The 22,971-nt window shown below is 44.1% G+C and overlaps 1 protein-coding gene across 1 annotated transcript in view; it reads right to left on the reverse strand.

Annotated features, from left to right (window-relative positions):
• Positions 1–1,324: 1,324 nt before the first annotated feature.
• Positions 1,325–22,971, reverse strand: part of ADAMTS9 (ADAM metallopeptidase with thrombospondin type 1 motif 9) — a 135,957-nt gene continuing 114,310 nt past the window's right edge. The window contains 10 exon segments of the mRNA XM_038411003.2: positions 1,325–4,217; positions 5,553–5,647; positions 10,693–10,797; positions 14,137–14,228; positions 15,840–15,973; positions 16,067–16,161; positions 16,300–16,394; positions 16,679–16,811; positions 18,769–18,963; positions 20,876–21,046. Coding sequence (XP_038266931.1) covers positions 5,558–5,647; positions 10,693–10,797; positions 14,137–14,228; positions 15,840–15,973; positions 16,067–16,161; positions 16,300–16,394; positions 16,679–16,811; positions 18,769–18,963; positions 20,876–21,046 — 1,110 coding nt within the window. The 3' untranslated portion in view covers positions 1,325–4,217; positions 5,553–5,557.

The following is a 22,971-nucleotide window of genomic DNA, read 5'->3' on the forward strand; positions in this document are numbered from 1 at the left end:
TCCGGGCACCCGAGCCAACCTGCCTGTGCTGCCAGGGAGAGGTGCATGACTGCTCTTGCAGCTTCCCTTTACTTTCCCATCAGAAGTCATTTTTCTGCAGGGAAGCAAAGAAATCTGTGGGAGACATGAATTCTGCGCACAGGCAGTGGTGCAGAATTCCCCCAAGAGCACGCTACCAGTGGCAGCAGAGGCATGGCTTAGCTGTGCCAAGTGCATACCCACCAGTTTCAGGCAAGTTGGGGAATCTATTAGTGCTTGTCTACATAGAGCATTAGTCCCATCAGAAGGGTGTAAATTTTAGTCTGCACTAACAGGTTGCACACTGGCCTGCGTGGACCCTGCTGGCGTGTATTCAAAGTTTCCTACTGCATGTTAACATAGTCCCGTTTCAAACAGTTCTACGTTAACGCGCACTAGGGAATTTTTCGCACATGCCAGCAGGGCTCACATGGGCCAGTTAGTACATGACACACTTGTGCAGACTAAAACATACACGCCTCTGGTGCAGACTAACGCATCATATAGACAAACCCTAAAATACAGTATTCTCGGTGGAATAGATCATTGTTTGGTAACGCTCCTGTAGGATGTTTTTTTGAAATCTCCCTGCCTTGAACCCAATTTTAGCTTGTGTTCAGACTTCCTTACATATTTAATATTCATCTAGCTTTTCATAATTCTATATAAGGTACATATATATCATCCACTATCTGAGCCCCTCCTGACCCTTATTAGATTGATCCTCACAACACCCCTGTGAGGCAGGGCAGTACTATTATCCCCATTCTACAGAGACACAATCTGAGGCACCGAAAAGCTAAGTGACTGACCCAAGGTGGCACAGGGAGTTTGTGGCAGAGCAGAAACTTGAACCCAGTTCTCCCAAATCCCAGTGTAGTGTCCTAACCCCTGGACCATCCCTCCTTCCAAAAGACATCCATTTTTGATTAACTCTTTAAATCAGCATGGGCCTCATTGGAGCTACTACTCTATTTCCACCAGCTGAGGATATGGCCCATAATATTTCATCTTATTCCTACCTTTTGAAACTTTTGATAATGTGGTATTATGTCTCCTATGTTTCTTTCATTCCTTTGCACTGAAGAACTCCAGCAATCAAAAGCTTGGAAAAAGAGATGTTAGTGTAACATTCACTTTGATCAGCAATGAATTATTCCCTTGTGTACAAATTATTTGGTCTCTACAATAGCGCACATGTAATGAGCCGCGATGATGGCAAAAAGAGACCACAAATGCATATGCTACAGATCTTTTCATTTCCTTTTGGTGGTAAGAAAAGAAAAAATAACCTTGTACAGGAAAGTGCTTGGAAAAAAAAAACAATTTTTAGAAAAATAATGGCAATGGTACAGCAAAAAATATAATTATATTTACTTCACAAGAACGAATATCTCAGTGGTCCCCACCTTTTTTTCTAACTTATTTAAATCTATCAGTGATTCTAAAGATAAGCAACTATAAATAATTCCCTTACATTTTATTTCATAATTTTAGCTTTCTCTTGCCTCTGTTGCCAGTGGTTATTAAACTACATGGTAGAAAGGAATGCGTACAGGTCTAAATATTATTTCTTTTTTATAAATACTCATTCACTTCATTACAGAAACTAAATCAGCCTGCACTGTCTAAGCATTAATTGAGCACCATTGGTTTTTCTCCTAAAGTTAGTGCAATTTTCCCTTTTTCCCTACAGGACAGAAGCATTAATGATGAGTAGTAATCACCAAATCATGATTTCATAGCTACTCTTTTTCTTCCCCCTCACCCTGTTTGGTGGTTTTTTTTTTTTTAATAAAACATACTTTGAAATGGTATTTTTGGCATTTTCTCAAAAAATATTGTGGGTGTCATTTTATTACCATTACTCATAAACATACAACCCAGGTTGGTGATAAACTATTCGTCTGCCTGTCGTAGGACCATATCCTACAACTTGGTGAAATATAAAATGCAAAATGCATATGGGATAATGTATCTTCTTTTTGGATCCAAACATTAAATGTATGAATTCTTAGGCAACATTTGACAAAGTAGGCAAAGGCCAGAGTTTCTGAGTGGTGGAAATTAGCATAACCTTGTTGACTTTAATAGTGCTATGTCAATTTATACCCACTGGGGATCTGGATAGCAATTTTCATTCTAAAATAGACCAAGTTTAGATGGCAGAATAAAGATGCTAATGATAGCCTAGCAAAGGCATGGATTATAAATCAGTGGACATGATCATGAACAGATTAGACAATCCCAGCCAGGGATAGTCTAGATAACAATTAGTCCTGCCTTATTGCAGGGGAGTGGACTAGATGACCTACTGAGGTCCCTTCCAGCCCTACATTTCTATGATTGTAGTTTATCGATACTATAGGTTTCAACAAACTGATTACATTTGCTCTCCTTAGTGATGGCTGAAGTATAATGCAGGTTAACAGGAGCTCAAAAGGTTCTGAGGTTAGGTTTGGTAAGTATGTGCACCCAAAAGGATAGGTATTTATCCAATTTTTTGGATAAACTCTTTGGTTTCCCACATTGATGAAAGTCCCATGATGTTCCCTCCCATACTGTTCCTGAGAATTCCTGGCTTCTGATCACACCAAAAATATAGTGAGAATGGGTAATATGTTCCCATGTGTAGTAAAACTGTAGAGAAAGAACTAAAGGGCAGAGTCATCTTCTACAAAAATAGTCTTGCCAAGTCACCACCACAGACGTACTGCAGAGTTCTGAGTAGATGGTCTATATGTAATAGGCAGCAAGGCTGGTGACATACAGATAAAGACCCCTTCTGCAGTCCTCACTCAGCCAAACTTTGACTCCAGTGGGAGCTATTCTTGAACAAGGACTACAGAATCAGTTGTGCATGGATGGAAGAAACGCAAAGATTACAGATGCTTTGCTGGGGAAGAGCAAAGCAATGCACTAATATACATTAACCAGCGTGTGTAAGAGGGGCCGGGCGTTTGCACGTACAAAGTGATCTGACTGAAGCACCTTGTAAGTCTGAGATGAAGCTTACTCGTCCCCTCTTGTTTGCAGATGGCCCTGTATGTATAGAAATCCACTGAAGCATTGCAGATGTCTGCTGATACTGAGTTAGTTTAGTCTAGAATAGTAACTTATGCATTGTCAGGTAAGTTTGGATGTTTTTCCAGGGTGTCCTGGCTGTTCCATGACCCTTCTCACATTTCTACAGACCCCACTCCCAAAAGCATAATGTGAAGTAGGCAGGTTTGGCTTCTTACAATTTTGAGGCAGATTTTGCTATGCTTTTCAGCATACACACATGGGAACATATGGCCCAATCACACGGTCTTGGACAAATCCAGCACCCCATTTCCAGATGGAAGTTCCACAGCAGATGCAATTGGACTATATTAATTTTAAAAATGTAACCAAGGTTTTGCGAGCCTTAAAAATGGGTTTCAAGTTTTGGACCCATTAGCAGGGTGAGATCCTAAGGTTTGGGTTAGACCTTAGTTTATCTTAATTGGCTCATCCATCCATTTCCCCTTTTATCTATCATGGTACTGTATCTAACTGTCTAAAGCTACAGAGAATTAATAAATACATTGTGGTAGCACCAAACCAGCGACTGATAGCACTGGCCACAGAGGTCATATGAAATTAAAAATATACCTAAAAGATAATGACTGATAACACAGCAAACACTGTATTCATTTTTAATTTGTTCCCTTAGTGCTGTCTTCCTAATAAGTAAAAAAATAAGCCCAAAACCTGCAACCTGCTCTATTTTCCTTATAAAAAGATTGTATTGAAATGCCAAAAATACCCCTACGCAAATGTGTAGCACCTTGAAAGGCCAAAGCAGCCTGTAACAAGAAGAAAAATTACTGATTGAAAGTAAACAATTGAGTACAGTGACAATGAAGTATCACTTTTGTCATAATGCTACATATAATGTAGAGTACGTAAAATGCAGTGGTTTGACTGCAAGGTTTAACACAAAAAACAGCAAAAGCAGCCTTAATATAAACATTTTACGTACAAAAATATTAAATCAAAATAAATAATTCCAGCCATAAATATTATACTTTACATCATTAAGAATATACAATATATATATACACACACACACACACACACACACACACACACACACACACACACGTAAAAAAGTAGAAGGCAGAGGTATTGCAACACTATCCTTCATCCATCTCATCTCCCTGCTTTCAGAAAACCTGAAATATACAAACAAGTTACATGGTTTAGTAAGATGGTTATCTTTGCTTTTGAAATATTGACTTTTTATATCAGAAAAGGACTTGGAGCCAGACAGCTTGAGGATGCCAACTCGAAAATCAAATATCCATGTGAAAGTGTTATATCTGCTATTGTTACAGGTAGCACCTAAGGTTGCAAGAGCTGAAAAGAGCAGAGAAAACCTGTTTCTCCACCTCTTTCAGTTTGCATATGACAGTTCTGTGTGTACAGTCAGTCTCAATGTTGTTTCCCTGAGCTTGACCCTGCTCCCATTCAAGAAAATCGACAAATTCCCATGAAGTTTAATGGCGCAGAATCAAGCGGTTTATGCTGTGATCCACTCAGCCTGGGATGGGAGAAGCTATCAAGGAACCACAACCGTAAGTGTAACTGGATCCTTGATTCTAAGGTGTAGCTGCTCAGCCTGAGGGCCTGGTGTAAGTTAGAGGAGGGGCTCTAACTGACTCCTGCTGGCTACGGTCTAAGGGGCTGTACTCCAGCTGAGAATGGAGGGAGCACAACTCTTTGTACTTCTGAGTAAAAATCAACCCATCTCCAGCGTGGGGTCTTTTGGACAACATCTTAAAAAAAGAGGCCCAGCCTACATGGAAATGGGGGACTAAATTTTCATTGGGCAATTTGAACACTGAAGACTGGACATATGTGATTTACCATTGCACTTACCATGACTGCATGTGTAATTGCTGCACGTGCAAATTAATATTTAGATGTCTAAATCCCCATTCTGCACATGTAATTTCAGTAAATGTGTGTACAATCATGGAAAATGCAGGCATACATGTAGGTCCACAAATGAACATGCCTTTTTGCATGTGGACCTTCTCTGAAAATTTGGTCCATATGATCTCTGGTATTTTCTTCAAGTGGAGTGGTTTGTCCTGGTGTCTAGGACATAAAGCAATTCCCTGCCTAGTGTTCTATGTGCCAGCTGGCAGTCCTCTCCATCCCAATGGTGGCTGAGTATCTGTGAAGCCATATGAATTTATGTGGTTGTTTGATAATCCCTTTGGAACTAAAGGAATTATATACAAGTAAAATTTTAATACCAGTAGAGTTTAAATACTGGGTAACATTTTCAAAAGCACTTGAGTGACTTAGAAGCCCAAAGCCCAAGTTTCATTTTCAAAAGAGACTTAGGCACTCAGGGTAACATTTTAAAAAATACCTAAGTCCCAAGCTGACAGAATTCTAAGTGCCTAAATCTGGTTTGACAATAGGACTCAGGAGTGTTTTTCTTTAGCAATACATTCCTGGAACGATTTCCCTTAGCACCAAAAACAAGAGGAACCTACCATTGCTATAACACTTGAACCTCGAGGCCTGTTCCAGATGATGGAGTGCACTTTCCACAGTAACCACCACATTTCCCTATTACTTTGGTACCATCCTGTGGGAAAAATCAGAAATGATGTCTCAAAACCATGTCACACCAGAGAAAATCAAATGCCGCCATTTCCAGATACCCGAGTTTGTGAGTGTTTGAATAATAAAACTGAAAAAGTTTATTGGAAGGGAAAAAATTCCTCCCCAAAATCTATAACGATGTATAAATTAACAAGTATTTTTTCCTTTGATGCAAATGTAATTACATTTATGGCTAATAGGTCAGATGCTGGCCCATTTGAATGCAGAGAAAGTAGAGTGCTTGTGAACTGCCAAAAGAAATGACATCCAAGGAAGAGGCCATTTGCTGGAAAGTCCTCTAGGCCTGAGCTTTCTCTAACTTGCCCACAACAGAGAGAACTTTCTCATGAGTGAATTACTCATCTCCTCCCCTTGGACAGGATCACAGATTAGACAGGAGAAACAAGACAGCTGGAAAGAAACTGCACCTCAACCGTTACCGAGCATGTGAAAGGCAAAGAAAGATATTTGCCGACACTACATCCAAGTGTTTATTTGTGGGGAAAAAGCCTGGTGTGGCTCAGCAGCCCCAGGTGTGACAAAAAGTGATGCTGTGGGAACATGGAGTTCACTAGATCTGGCTGCTATTCTCCCAGATTCGTACATCGTTCGCCAGCCTTTCTATGCTGTAGACCAGGGGCAGACAACTATCCCTTGTCAAGGTCCAAATTTCTTGGTCAAGATCCAGACTTCAGAGGAAAATAAGAAAAAAAAACAAATAACCCCACCAATAACCACCCACCACCTCAAGTAAATAAAAAAAGATTTCTGGGTCCATTCACAAGTGTCTGGCAGTCCAGATTTGACCCGCAGTCCACATATTGACTATCCCTGCTGTAGACCACTGATAGATGATGAAAGACAGATAAGAATGAGAAGACGTTAGGCCTGCATCTGATCTCAGTTAAACCAGTGTAACCCCATCAGATTCAATGGACTGACACCAGAGTAACTGAGATTTTAATCTGGTGCTCTCCGCCGCCTATTGTCTACAGAGCATGCTTCCCCCCCATCCCCCCGTTGGTCATTTCCACAGACAGACACTCTTCGGAGGGGAATTAAATTACCTGAAAATTGGACTTAAGTGCAGTGCAAGCCTGCACAGAGCACTTATTTGTAAACTGCAGTGTATGAACTCTCTCCTGCGCTTGGTGCAATTGATCTGTGATTGTAGCAGACCGCTCTCATCTCTGATTGATATTTCTTCTCTTCTTTGGTTTGCTCTGGCACTTACACCCCAAGAAGTATGCCAGGCAGATTGCCAAAAGGGTAATCAAACTAAGCCATGTGCCTCAGGGTCTTTTTTAATTCTTCCAACTCTAATTGCCTCATTTGCGTCTCCCTGCACCTAACTCGACTGCTGGAGGTTTGCTGCTGAAGCTTCTCCTTCCTGAAGGGGAGCTGAATAGATCTGTCCTGGCCATGACTCGGACCCAGGGCTTTGCATCCTGAGCGCCCTGGCAGCTAAAGTGGAGCAGAAGCAGCTGTTCCTCTCCAGTATTAGGTACCAGTGATGTTCTCTAGTCGCAAGGGAAACAGAGAACCCTGAAACTGACAAACACCAATCTAAGGCTGGATTCTACTGGGCCCCGACAGGGGTGCAGAGTGGGGTACAGCACAAGGCGCTTCCCCTAGCACTGAGCTGCCCCCCAAAGGACCAGACAGATTTGCTAACCTTGCAAGGAAAGAGAGGAGAGAGAGGCAAAGGGATGCAGGAGAAGAGGACAGGGCCATGGCTGGACTCCCCTGCACTAAGGTGAGAGCAGAGATTGCTTTGTTCCCATTAGTCTAGGAGCGCTCAGTGCCCTCAGAGGAACCAGAAGGGGCAGAGAAGAGGAAAAGCTACGCCTGTTTCCCCACCACACTCCATGCACTGGTCAGCGGAGAGGGACTGGTGCACAGGAAGGGGGGGCATGGTAGTGGCTGCAAGTGCCCCTTGTGCTGGGGGAGTTCAGGGAGGTATTCTTCCACCTGGTACTAGCCCTGGGGCAGTACAGGGCCTCACCACCCCTATTGATGGGCTCTGACCCTAGTCCATAATCAGGCACAAAACTGACTGCCGAATCCAAACCCTCTCCCGCATCCCACCAAAATATAATCTTTAGCAAAGTGAGATAAAAAGGTTGAGAAAGAAACAAGTCATTGTTATGAGAGTCCAGACTGACTAACACCAGAAGAAAGCACCAGCTCAGACACCAGTGGCATTATCCTTATCAAAAAGCATCTGAGTTTGGACGGCACCTCACACAATATGGTCCTGGGCCATAAGCATGGCTTCTAGGCACGATCACAATACAAATAATAAATGATGTTATACTGGATGGTGGGAATGGCTGCCATCAGGCAGAGCTTTAATCATGAGACCTGGTTAAATGGCAACTGGAAGAAGCAATTAATCTCCTTTTATATAGTGAGAGCTAAAACAGTAGAAGCCACTGCCCAAGGCATTGGGGTGCACGACAAGTCTGAGCAAGAACTAACTGAGGGAAATAAGAAGGGTTTCTTTGGGACTGATTGCAAACACAGGGCCAAGGGCTTGTTTGACATGCCACGTATGTGCATGTGAAGTGAACAGACTGTGAGAAAAGCAGTGGTGAGCATGACCCTGATAAAGAGAGCAGAGAGAGAGTTCCTTGGGACACATGACTGCCTGGAGAGGCAAGCTTGGAAGCAAGGTAACTGCCTGCTGTTGTTTGTTCTTACTGTGTTCAGGGAAACAGGAGGTTGTGCACATACTTTGTAAATAAATAGTATTGCAGCAAAGAATATACCTGACTTGTATCTTCCATCTCTCCTAACGGAAGCAATCCTGCAAAACCTCGATAACTGGCTAGCCGCTTGGGCCACGGAGCAACAGTAAAATAATAACCAAGCCATAGAGCAGGAAAGTAATGCAAGGTATAAATGTGAAATGCTTATGGTGACATGGGTTGTAGATGGGCGCTCTCTGAGGCACTGATGTCTGGATAATACCAGACTCTGGACATAAAGAACAAAATCACTTCCAAAAGTTAGCATTGATTCTCAGAGTTCAAAACATGATCAATATCTAGAAGGGTGGATGTGAGAGGTGAATATCCACATGGATGAGGGACAGTCTTGCATTGGAATGCTGCTGTCCCCTCACCTCCCATTGACCACATGCTGCAAGCAATTCACACCGTGTCTGTGCAAGCCATGAAGGGCTCCATCCAATGAGATGTTGAGCACTGTGGCCCAGATCCTGCCAGGCACATAACTTTGATTTCAATGAGATTGCTCTCATCCTGAAATGCTTTGCTGGACCGCTCAGCACCTGGCTGGATGAAGCCCCAAGTATAAAGCGGCAATCTGCCGTGAGCAGAAGGCAGAACACACCCCCTTGCCTGAGCTGGTCCTCACGTTCTTATTCAGGGTGCTGGCTGGAAGTTTGAAAGACGCCTATGGGAGTCAGATGTCCAGTTCCCCTTGAAACCCGCTGAGGCTCCTCTGAAAACCTTAGCCATGACCTCTAAGAGGACGCAGCCTGAAGACATTACAGCCCAAGAATGACTCTCTTGCTTGGTTCTTCTCTTCCTCTCTGCTAGCTTCAGTCTTTATCTTTTCTCACTTTTCCCCCCCCTCTCTTCTCACCTCATACCCTGACACCCTCTTCTCCAACTGTCTGCCACCCCTTCTGCCTTTCTCCTCTTTCCTTCATCACACTTCAGGGCAACTGCACCTGTATTTCCACCTCTGTGGTCCCCCATGGGCACCTACTTTAGGCTCCAGGCTCTTTGGCCATCACCTCTCTTGGGTGGAGACCCCTCTCTCCCCCTCCTGACTGGGGTTTTTCCAGACAGCACAGTTCCCTGCATACGCACATGCTAATAAGCTGACCAGAGATCACTCTCCAACTCTAACAAGGGCTCTGATCGGAGTTAGTCCCTCAAACCTCCCCAATGGGTTTTTTTGTGGTTACAAGTTCATAACAGCCTCAGCTCAGAACAACACACCAACAGCGCAGATCAGCCTGTTTCTTTTTTCAGCTTCGGCCTTTGATCACCAACATTTGGAAACAGGTAATGAGCAGACAACAATCCCTTCCTCCAGGCCTGGCTTCAAAAGGTTGTGTTTTGGCTAACCAGCAGATGGCATCTGTATTCATCTCCTCCCAGAGATTCCCCAGGAATTCCACGTAATGCATATTGTCCCAAAAGATCATTCTTGTCTGCCGCATTGTTCTATATAGCCCCTTGATCACCCCAGCCCACAAAAATGCAGAATCTCAGAATTTAATATATTGGACTCCAAAGATACTTAAACTTAATTCAGTAAGGTTTTCCAAGCATATTGCAGGAAATTGCCATGTCTGTCACAACCAGCATCTAATACTTACCGGATAAGCCAGCATCTAACCCTAATATCTACTCACACAGATGGACAAACATTGACTAAGTGAGTCTTTAAGATTAACTGCTCTAGCAGACAAAAGAGTTAAGCTGTTTGGGGGCAGGGACTGTCTTCTTCATTATATTTGTGTACAGTGCCTAGTGAAATGGGATCCTGATTCCTGGCTGGAGCCTCTAAAAGCTACTGCAAGCAAATAATAATGGCCACACCCCCATTATTGGTTTTATGGATTGCTCTTGGTCATGAAATTAGACATTATAGATAGAAAAGGCTGATGAGGTCAAATTTTGCAGCCCTTACTCAGGCAAAGCTCCCAGCAAGAACTCTTCCTGAGGCAGGGTCACAGAATGTGGTCCATCCTGCTAACTAAAGATGCGTCTGCACCACAATGTTCAGTGATTTTAGCTTCACGGTTAAACAGACCCATTAATTAATTGCAATAATTCAAATCAAGTTAAGTTTACTACACCTGTCCTCCTCCAACACACACACACAAAGTTATGGGCTATGCTTCACATATCTAATGCCTACATTAGATTTCATTATGATATGCTGTTAGAAGAACGATTCTATGCAAGATAATGCGGCACACAGTAATTAGGTACCTCCCATTAGTAGGTATAACCAGATTCAGAATTAATACGCTCATTCTCTTACTGGGGATTTTTGAATTTCCGACACCGCGTAATTCCCTTGCGAGATCCATTTTGCTGTTTCTGTTAGTGAAAGGCCTGTTCCGTAAAGATCAATGCTAAAGCGACCCTAAAAACATAAAAACACATCAATTATCACAAAGACATACCTTCTGAAATGGGTCAATCGAAAAGCGCTCTGAGAGGGATGCACAAGGGACCTGAGACCCCACATAACCCCTGAGCCATATTTAAATTATGTTATTCTTCATGTTGCAAGCACGCTTCTGTAACAACATGCCACGGTGTCATTTTTCTAACAAGATCTCGCCGGCAATGTTTTCAATTTTTCCAAGCCCTGAGAGTGATTAGCACATATTGTACAAATCACAGCATGACTCAGATTAAGAATTTCTTTTCATTTGGGGCTTCAAAGGAGAGGGCTGCTTTCCCACCACTGGCCAGCTGAGGGCATTCTTGGCCTTCCCATGGCAAGCTGCTTCGTCAGCTCCTGGAATATGGAACAGAACGGCATCCAACTCAGCCTCACTTCAGAGCTTTTTTTTCTCCCTTTTCACCTGCAGAGGGCATCCATGTCCTTATTTTGTTCTATCTTCTCCCCCATCCCAACTTAAATCAAAATCAAAACTCTGTTTTGTGTGGTTTTTAGATATGTCCTTAAGTTAACTCCCCTTTTATTTCCAGAAGCAAAAAATGCTCAAAAAATGAAGGGGTAAGTCTACACTTGATGCCTATGCATAACTCCCATTAGCAAACACCCACTTGACTTTGCGCTTTGAAATACCCCTTTCCACCTAACACAAAGTCCATGAATCTGCTGGCTGTTATCTCAGCCTGACCTGGTGTCCAAGATGGCTGCTCTGCTAGGAAAAGGCAGATCGCGGCTAGCTGTGCTCAATGTACTCGCTACCTCGGGAATGTGAATTTCCCGAGGTAGCGAGTACATTAAATGCCAAATATCTACTTAGGAGGAGAGAAATCAACATTCATGAATGTTCCTGAAGTAACAAGTCAATCCCTGAGACATGGTGCTGTACAGAAAGACATCAGCTTGGAAGGCAAGGAAATGGAGAGACCTCTCTTCTTCCGTCAACTTCCTGGACTCCTTATTCACTAACCCTCGCTCCCTGACCCTCCCACTATGACGAAGGTTGAGAAACAAGTTCTTACTCTCAGAACCGATCACTCGTTATTCTTACTCCAGAATTCAACAGTGTTATACGCTGGTTGTGCTGGAAGCAGATGACACCTAGAAGGCTAAATAAGGCCTTCTCCTGACGCATTGTATTTCAGTATAGCACTCCATACGTCAGGGTGAAGCTACTACACGCTAGCAGGAGTGGCAGAAGGTCCCTAAAAGTATGGGGGGGTCTACCAGTGCCCAAACGGAAGCTCCGCCTTCGCATTGCTCTTGCCCTCCTGAGGTCCCGCCCCACCCCGACCCTTCCCCCATCCTTGCACCACCCCTTATCCCTAAGATCTTGCCCCCCACTTGCTCCTCTCCACCCTCCCCTTCCCGTCGATAGGTAAAAAGTGGGAGAGCCATGACCCCCTGACCCCCCGTTCCAGCACCCCCTGCATGCTAGAGCATTTCCAAATGTGCATATTGGTCACAACCAAACTTCTCCAGCTCACTGGGCCTGTCCTTCCCTCTCTTTCCTCTGCAGGCTGCAAAACATCTCCACACTTGGCCCCTTCGCCATCCTCTCCCTCTGCTGTGTGTGCCCCAACACCAGCGCACCGCTCCCCTGCCACGGAGATCAGGAGATCACACAGACTTCAGTAGACTGATTGATTCTGCCTTCAGCGCCACCATCTTCCTTGCCAAACTGCTCTACTGCTCACTGGCTGCACCTGTGCCCACAGCCCCAGCTGGCCCCCTTCTGCTTCTGACTCTCAGCTTCCTCTTGTTTGCATTTTCTGTGGGAACATGTGTGTTATCTGAGGAGGACTCTCTCCACAGCCTTTCACTTGCCTCAATCTTTCTCTTCACACACCTTTCCCAACACGGTCTCCTTCAACCTGATCTCCAACTTGAGATGTCTCTCTTGCTCCTCTCTCCTAAATGCCCCATTCCCTTCCAACTGTCAAGCTTCCTCTACCATCCGCTCTCCGTGCTCTTTAACCACTCTCCCCTTAGCCTTCAGATACGCCACATTCCCTCCATCCTCCGAAAACCTTCCTGCAAGCCTCATGACAACCCCATCTCCATCCTCCATTTTGCCTCTTGGCTTCTCAAGTGCATGATCCCTGTTCCTGCTCACTTGACTTCCTTCTCCTTGACCTCCTACTGTTTGGCTCTGTCCCCTTTCCAGTCACACTCCCTCTTTGGTTGCATTCTTCTTGGCCTGGCTAGTAAAGTTGTCCTCTTTCTCTGCGCCTTAGCACTCTGTGACTGTACTATCTTGATCTCCATCCTTGTCTCCACCCACTCCTTTAGTGCATCTCCCTCACCGATGCAAAAGTCCCTTGAGGTTCCCTGCTTGGCTCTCCCCTTTTTTCTTTGTACAGTCAGCCTGTGTGCCCTCAGCCACTCTAACAGCATGAAGCATCATTGTTATGCTGATGATTCACAGATCTGCTACTCCACCCCAGACCCACCCCTGCAATTCCGCTACATCACACATCTCTGACTGTCTCATACAGTGGTTTTCAACCCTGGGGGTCGACAGACTATGTCTAAGAGGTCTGCAAAAGGTTGTTGTTACAGAGAACAGAGATTTTCAACCTGTGGTCTGTGCACCCCTGGGGGTCTGTAGACTATGGCTAAGATTTCCAAAGGGGTCCGCACCTCCATCCAAAATTTATTACGGGTCCGCAAATGAAAAAGGTTGACAACCACTGATCTAATAGCTCAACCTAGCAGAAGAATGGTTCAGAGCTTAAGGTGCTAGCCAGGGATTTGGGAGATCCAGGTTCAATTCCCTTGTTTGCCACAGACTTCCTGGGCAAGTCACTTAGTCTCTTTGTGCCCCATCTGAAAAGTGGGGGTAATAGTACTGCCCTATCTCACAAGGGTGCTGTGAGGATAAATGCATTAAAGAAAGCAAGATGCATAGATACTACTGTCAGGGGCCAGGTAAGTATCCAAGATTGATAAATCCCACCAGTGCAAACTGAATCAGGCAAAACCTCCCCAATCTTTTTTTTTTTTTTTTTTTTTACTCGTTTCCCCTTTATTGTCAATTCTCTCTCCCTGTGCTGGGCTATTGGATCAGGCCTGGCTTTATGGAATGTTTCTTTTTGAACCCCGCTGGTTGTCTCCCAATAATCCAATGGCTGTTTGTGGAACAGAAAGTACACTTTGTACAGACAAAAGAAAGTTTCAGACTGCTGAGATGAGAATGTGACAGTTGTTGGAGCTGGGCTGATGTGATCAAGAGTAATTAATATAAAGTCTGAACATAATAAATGGAGCCAGTCCCTAAGAAATGTTATTGTCAAATACCTGTGGGCATTTGGCCGCACTGTAGCAGTCCCCCGCAGTGGCATAAGGAACAGGTCGACCATCATGTGTCCGTGCAAACTGTAAATCAGTTGCTGAGAAAATTATTTGGTGAGCAGCACAGAGAGGGCAGATGGGGAGAGAGAAATTTGAACACGTTATTTGCTAATCAGTACATCTGGGCAATTTGCTTTTATACATTTTTCTAGTGAGTTCAGCAAGATCTTTTCTCTTGGCGTTGCAGCAGTAAAACCCCAGTTCAGCAGGATGCTTAAGAACACGTGTAACATTCTGCACACGAGTAACGCACTGAACCGAATGGGGTTCCTCACATATTGAAAGTTGTGCATGTCTTCAAATACCTTGATGAATTTGATTGTGTAGAAAAAACAACTAACATGGACATAATGGTTTTGGTTATATTCTCACAGCAGAAAATTTCCCAGTAATCTGAACCCACCAGTAACACAAAACATATGAATATCCAAAATGTATATTTTCCCTTAAACAAAACATGGCAGTGGAACAGAACAAAACTGTTATTTCAAAGTTAGAAGGGCTTAGTGAAAAATTCCAGCTGATTGATTTAAAATAACGTACAACAAATCAGACTGGGATTTTCAGAGGAGTCTATGGAGATTAAATGGCCATTTCCTTTTGTATTTCGATGGGACTGGGGTGTCTCATCCCCTTAGGCTCTTTTGAAAATTGGAACCTCCTAGATTCTATAGCTCACATGGCGGGGATATTGCCAGGGTGCCTAGCAATTTGCAAAGGAAGTGATAGCAATCACGTGAGATTGGTTTATCCGTCCATTTTAAAAATCTGCAATCTTTGCTCCCCTAATGCCAGTACTAATACTATTGTATTTATTATTATTTATTATTATTTATTTATTAAAAATACTGTTGTATTTTTAAAATATTTACTGAAAACTGATACCCAGCCAAATTCCACCCTTAGATGTAGGTGTGTGGAGTCAATCTCAGTGGGCCATCAGACATGCACCCCCAGCATCCATGGGCATGGCAGACATAGGATTTATATGTCCCATCTCCTCCCACTGAAATCAATAGCACAGCTCCCATCGCCTTCAACAGGAGTAAGATTGGTTCCCTAGGGTTGGTTCATTGCCTACAGAAGTCAAGGGAAATCCTCCTATTGACTTTAATGGCTATTGGCTCAGGCCCTTAAAGAGTGCAGAGTTCAGTTCCAACTGCACTACTGGGAGTTATATACTGGGGTGCTCCATGCAGGGATGAGCATCTCTGAATCCCCAGGACCCTATCCTGCAATTGCAGCTAATGGCATGTGTGAGTGAGAGAGAGACGCAGGGCCAGGTTCTCCAGGGTTATATTTGCAATTCGATTCCAATTTAATATAAAAATATCAACAAATCAACGCATAAACTAGGCTGAGTTCACAGCAAGGTAACAGATAATTCAAAGGAATGAGAAAACAGTCATTATTCTGTGTTTTTTCTTTCCTGTCTTAAGGTGATATAGTTTAATCATTCCTAGTGCACCTAAACTGCTTTTCAGGGGAAAGACCTGATGAGCTCTACAGTTGAATGATTTGAGGTGATCGGGTATAAAATGAAAGAAGGTCTTTCACAAGACAGCCCAAGAACATGGCACACTGAATTCCCTCTCTTTGTCTGTCCTTACAGCTCCATTTGGTTAAGAGAGACCCTGTTTTTTACTCACTTATTATCTGCATTGTGTTCAGGTCCAGCCTGACTTTGCTGAAGGCAGAAAACCCAGCTGCTGTGTAATCTTTCCTACACTGGCAGTCTTCTCGTCTGCTCCCGTTATACGGACATTCAGTCGGGTTATGTAATCTGAATCAAAAGAAAACCCTTTCTACTCATGACAGGAAAATATTGCCACGAAAAACAAAGCGGCATGAAGCTCAGAACCAAGAGATTGCTTACCTGTAGCCGTACACTTCAGAGAAATTCTCCGCATACCCACTGACAAGAGTCACATACTCCTCTGGGCTGCCAGTCTGCATCCCAGCACAATATATCTGAGAGTGAGAGAGATCATAATTTTGTCAGACACTGACTGTAAAAAGCATGGTGGGAAATGCAATGGTGGAAGTGAGGAGTACACACAAGATAATCTTGCAGCTTCAAGAAATGCAGAATAGATTGCCGAAACACACCTTTAATATCCTTCCTTTCACTTTCAGGTAATATTCACCATCTTCAATGACACCTTTGAGTCTTTTAACATCTTGGCAGCTGCTTGGTAATTCACCTGAAATGACACTGAAATAGTTGTAGTCAAGTTGTCACTGTAGATCACCATTCCTTCTGGGAGCGCTTAGACCCTGAGCCTGTGAAGCATCTAAACATATGCTTAACTTTAAGCATGGGAGTGGTTCCAGTGAAATCATACACATGTTCAGCGCTTTGCTGAATCAAGGGCCTGATGCGGGAAGTGCCGAGGACTGCGGCCCTCACGGAAGTCAATGGGAGCTGCAGGCGCTCGGTGCCTCTCTGGCTCCACTGTAAGTGAAAAGCACCAATCCGTAGACTTACAATCATAGATGTTGTGACATGTCCTCCTCTCTTCGGGTTTTAAATCAGCATGGCACAAAGCGCTCGCCTGGTCATCATTGGTCAAGCATTGCACTGACCGGTGCATCACTCCAATGCCACAAGTCACCGAGCACTATAAAATAAAGCACTATAAGTACTGTGCCATTACTGATGCTTATGGTGCTAGGCCGGTAAAACACAGACGGTTGGTCAAGATCAGATTGCCAAGGCCCCAAACCAGCATAGCATGTGAGCACACGTTGAACTATAGACATACAAAGAGTCCCACAGTTTTCAGTAGGACTACTCACCAGCCTTAAAGTGCTTTGCTGGATTGGGGCAGAAATGGTTCAAGTGAACCATATGCTCAAGCAAAGAGTCCCAGTGGTTGCTCATTCCACTTGCCCAATCCAGTGGATTGACATTGTTTCACACCAGCAGGGATGCACGACAGAGAAACATTCATTAGGGAGTCAGAATCCAAGCAAGTCTCTGCTTACGAATGTGAAGCTCAGCTCCGGGTCACAGAAAGGCCCCTTTGAACAAACATGGGTTCATTTATGATTTCATATCCAAACCATGCAAGAGATCAGATGAAATGGTGGCTACACCTGGGCTCTCTTTGCAACCCAAACTCAAAAGGAATCTCAGGGGTAAGGACTGAAACCAAAGGAAGTGTTTACACCAGATCCTGCAAACGGAAGCCATTCCATTTTGTGCAGCTCTAGGCCTGAATTTTCAAAAGCGAAGAGTGATTTTGGATGCTCTCCATGTATGGGTGCCCAACCGGAGACACCTTAAAAGGACCAGCGCTCCCATTAAGTTCTAAAAATCAGGCCCATTTATGGTGTCTCAGGATGGGCAGCCAGAATCACTATTTCCTGTTGAAAATTTATTCCTATCTAGTGCACAGTAAGAAGGCCAAGACATTCTTCACATGTTAAAGCCAATCATAAATTATCCATTTATGCCTGTCCCTGAGTCACAGTGATCACTCTGCATCAGTCCCTGAACCATAACATTTCTATGGGAGCAGAACAGGGCCCAGGATTTGAACAAAGCTGAGAATTATTTCCACACTATATTATTTTGAAAATCAAAGGCTGACAAAGCCATGGTGGTTTACAATGTTTGGTAAGGACAACAGGGCAAACCAACAGCCAAATTTTTACTTTCTGAAGTGTGTGCAACTCCCAAAAGAAGTGCTATTAACTCAGACAAATTTCACACTGTTTTGCTTGACTCAATCCTCATAACCTCATAAAGATTTGATACATATCCTTAAATGCCCGAGATGTGTTAATGAATCAAAGCCACTGGGGAAACAACGTTTCAAAGAATAGCAAAAGTCTTCAAAAAAGTGAACTGTCATCTTTTCACTAAAATCTGAGCTGGTGGTTTAGGATCCAGAAAAGGTTTGGCACTATAATAATGTTACACTGAAAGGCTAGTTTCTTTTCACTGCTCTGTCACAGCACTTGAAGTAAGGGGGGGAAGGAAAGTGTAATTCTTTGTGTGTTGATGCTCAAAATTTGTCCAAATTTTGGCATATCAATTATTCACATATTAAGCCTTGAACATCCATGTGAGTGAATTTCATTCCAAAACACATGGCCAACCATCGCTTTTTCTAGATCCCAGGCAAAAAAATCACTTCCTCTTTTTTGCCCATCTGTGCAAAGGCTGCTGGGATGTACAAGCTACCTGGGAAGGCATGAGTAAGACAAGCCGAGCACGGAGGGGAGCTGGGAGGAAGAGATCTGTGTCATGCAATCTTGCTAAAACAGAAGGGGAGAGCAGAAAGGAAGGGCCATAAGGATCAGAGAAGCATTGATGGTTCTGTGACTGGAGTTATCAGTCACCTGGCTTCAGCAACAGTGCTGTGACCATTGGAGTGTCAGCTGTTTGACTGCTGGGTGTGGGACCCTTGGGAACAGTCTCAAAGGCTAAGGCTACCATTGCCTGAATGTGTGTTACCCAATGCATCAATTTTGGGCCAATGTTTTGACCCACCAGCTCAACTTCAACCTTTCTTGCCCCTTGTTAATACTGCCTCTCTCCCAGGCACCACAACACAACATTAAACTTACACTTCCCCAGTTGCCAACTCGCCATGTTGCCAAAACTGGACATTCCCCGAGGTAGCATGTGCGGACATTTGGTGGCTGGGTGCCAGGACAGTTGTCTATATTCTGATAACCGTACTCGTAATGGTCCTTCTCGGTGTAAATTTCACTGCACGAGACCAACCTTTGCTTATAGCCCTTGCCGCAGGTCACAGAGCACTGGGAAAAATGAAGGAGTTTGGTTAACATTGCGCATGGGCGCTTGTAGTGTCTCTTTGACAAACAGGGAAAAAGAAAGGCTAGTTTGTATTCTTATGCCAGTTATGGAGGAGGGATTCTATATGCTTGTGCTCAGAATGATCAATAAATGACCGGTATGCCTTAAAGTACAGTACTTAAGTGGCTGCTGATTATTGTAGTGGCCATTCGCAACCTACAAAACCAAGTGCTAAATTTAGATGTGGGTCACAGTCTGCCCCTTCACCCCTTACTCCCTCTGAATGGTAGCTCAGTTCACAAGTAGTATCATTGGGACAGATCCTCAGCTGCTATCAATCTGCGTGTATGAGTCCACTGATGTCGGTGGGACTCCTTGTGCCATGCGGCATTTCTCTTCACGAGTAAGGGCAGCAGCATGTGGTCCTCTGTGATCAGTAAAACACTGCTGTGCATCTTTGTTGTTCTACAGGATTTTCAGAAAAGGCGGGGGGTAAACGCGTGCCCTGTACCACTGGAACGAAGATATGCTAGGAGGCTACAGGAGGAGGGACGATGTTTTGTCTGCAATTAAAAAAAAAAAAAAGTAGCTTCCCCTTTATAGCCTAGGAATTAACCAGCAGCTGGGGTGAACACATTGTTGATCTGTGCGAGAGCATAGGCCCCGATTCTGCAAACATGCACACATGCAACTTTACGCATGTGAGTAGCCCCACGGCAATGGCTAAATGTAAGCATGTGCATAAGTGTTTGCAGGATTGGACCCACAGTAGGCTACCGAAGCAGATATTTTGGTAGATTCTCTCATATTTGAAGGAACATTTTTCCAGAAAAACCACATGGCACCTGAGGAATGCTGGGTCATGGGCTGGTCCTCCCAAAAATCTCTCTCTCTCTCTGTATTTCTCTCCCCTGTATTTTCTTGGGCTCCTCCCCACCCCACCTTTTAGTCTTTCTTTGCCCCTCTCTCTCATCTCTGCTGTGTCAGCAGCAGCCTTGTCAGTTTCCTCTGTTGCTCTTTTAAGTGGAAAGTACTCCTTCACTTGACGCAGAAAGAAACAATCTGCGATTAGTCTGTTTCCTTCTGCGGTGAAGCTCTGGCTCCAAAGGGAAGTAGACAATTTTCCTTGGCATGCTGCCTCCTGCACATTTTAGGTGACAAATCCTGCTCGTTTTACTCATATGAGTAGCCCTTTGAGTGCCAGTGAGACTGCTGGGGTCAGGAAAGCGAGCAGGATTGGGCCCTCAAATGCTACGATATGCAAGATTAAGAGAAGAATCTGGTAATTAAGCTGATCTTCGAAGGCCAGATTCTAGGCTGATGAAATCGGTGTAGCTCCACTGAACTCAATGGAGTTATAGAGATTCCCACCAGCTAAGAATCCATTTCTAGTGGAATTGTGCAAACAGGAGGCCGTGGTTGGACTGTGTTCACTTATGTTATTTGTACCAAGGGAATAAAAACATATTTAGTATACACTGTACGGTAGGTGGACAAGACTGTATTGGAAACTGATCTTTACTTTTTAATATCCTTTCTTTTGTTCCTCTCTCCCACAGAGAAACCACACAGAAAGAAAACTAATAATTAAAAGTATCCAGCACCATGCTGCAAGCACTAATTACTGCTCCAGCACATCAACCCTTTTCTTTTCTTGGGGGGAGGGGGCAAGGGGATGGTGCTTCTGTATGGAAAGACTTGAGTTTTTTGATCACATCCTCAGCTTGGTGCAAATCAGCATCGGTCCATCCAAGTCAAAGGAACTCCATTGATTTGCTCCAGCTAAGGGTTTGGCTCTTGCTGTTCAGAGGGTACATTCAGACCTGATCAGACTAATGATGTTGAGGCTCACAGTCCAATCAGCAGAACGACAGTCGCCGCAGAGCGCTGCGGTAGAGTCCCTATGGTGCTCACCTCGGACCATTCCCCCGTAATCCAAATGTACTCGCAAGGCGGTAAACTGCAGCTTTCCCTATCAGGGGGGCGCTTGCTGACATCACAATTCACGCTGTCCTCCTCCTGGTTATTCTGATTCACGCACACAACTTTCCGGTACCGGGACCCTTCCCCACACGTTTTCATGCACTGCCAATAAATGAGAGAGGTCAGCACAGGTGTCCCAGAACTTCATTTTAATTCACATAGTGATGCAAAAACATTTCCCCAGTACAAATGATAAACTAATGGTACTTATGATTGCTGTTGCTTTCTATTATTAGTTACTTCTATTAGAGGTAGCGACTAGCAGCCACAACTGAGGTCAAGGCCCCACTGTGCTCGGCACTGCACAAACTCAAAGAGAAAGAGCCCATGTCTTGACAAGCAAACAGCTACATAGTAGGGTTGCCAATTTTGGTTGGACGTATTCCTGGAGATTTCACCACATGACATCATTTTTAATGAAATATTCATCTTTAATTCCTAGAGACTCCAGGCCAATCCTGGAGGGTTGGCATCCCTACTACATAGGCAAGACAAAGGGTGGAAAGGAAAACAGAGGCACAAAGAGCTTGAATGACTTTCAAAAGGTCACACAACTAGTCAGTGAAAGAGATGGGTATATAATATAGGTTTTTGGATTCCCAGTCCAGTGCTCTACCCACTCACTGGACCCTACCTGCCTTTATTGTCTTTCTAACTGCCTATTTTATATCAAATTAATGTAAAAAATGTTTTTGCTTCCTTATTGGCCATCCTTATTTTGAGACTAGGAATTGTTCAGGGGCTGCTCGCAGCCTGATGTAACAAGAGTTGGCAAGAGTCAATAGGGCGGCACTGATTAGTTTTTAACTGCTGGTGGATCCAATTTGTCCTGGGCTACCGTGCGCAATCCCGACAGAAGAATTCAGTGTGGGTTTATGTATTTAGATTTAGCCAACGATATACTGAGGCAGGTAAGGTAAGGTAAGAGAAGGCAGACAGAATGTGCATGGAAAAATTAGGGGGAAGATGAACCTGGGACTCTCGCTGATGGATTGGCTGGAGAATGCACATTTGAGGAGGGCTAGACATGTGATAAGAATGGGAGAAGAATGACCGGCAAAGGAAAGGGACTACAATGGAAGACAGAGGATACAATGGAAAGACTCTGCCAAGAGAAAACTGAAGAGAAGAGGACTTGAACTCCAGGGCCTATAATCATAGGGATAGATTGACTTCTATATTTGGGGAGACAATTCTACATACTGCCCAATGGGGCTGTGTGTGGGGGGGCAAATTCTGCACCTTCCTGAGACTTGCAGTTTGGGGGAGTAATGCTCCCCCATGGCCCTCCCCAAACTATGTGCATGCCTGTAACCTGTGCCGTGAACCAGAAGGAGTGACAAAGAATCCTGGGCACCTCCGACACCATGTAAATCGGAAAAGATGTTGAGAACTGAAGTGAAGTGGGATTTATGTATTTAGATTTATTAAAAGCATCTATCACCAATATTAAAAAATAAAAAATAATTTCTCCCCCACACAAAAGACGGGAGCCCAGAGGATGACTCTGGAAGAAAGGTTCTCCAATGATAGCTCATTTCGAATAATAAGCTAGTTACGTATGGTACACATCTGGCACCCTTTGCAACAATATTTCAGCGCTTCACAATCATGAATACATTTATCCTTCCCACATCCTTGTGAGACAGGGCAGTGCTACCACCCCCATTTTACAGAAGAGGAACTGAGGCACACATAGACTATGCAACTTGCTCAAAGTCTGTGGCAAAGCAAGGACTTGACCCCAGGTCCCCACTAGACAAGAGCCCTAACCTCTGGACCAGCCTTCATCTTCTACCCTACAACCAACCAACTCAACCCTTTCTGCAAGGCCCATGAAATCAGATGTCCCTTGCAACATACCCCAAAGCTCAACAGACTTGGGCTTTGTTTGGCAAAAAGTAGGGGGAAGTGAGACTTTCAGAGGGCAGGGAGCCTGCCAGTAGGCCCCTTTCTTTTAAACTTGGGGTCTGTCCGCTGAAGCAGCTCTCTCTCTCTCTCTCTCTCTCTCTCTCTCTCACAGCCTG

Source organism: Dermochelys coriacea, chromosome 7, assembly GCF_009764565.3.
Source record: "Dermochelys coriacea isolate rDerCor1 chromosome 7, rDerCor1.pri.v4, whole genome shotgun sequence".
Lineage (NCBI taxonomy): Eukaryota > Metazoa > Chordata > Testudines > Dermochelyidae > Dermochelys > Dermochelys coriacea.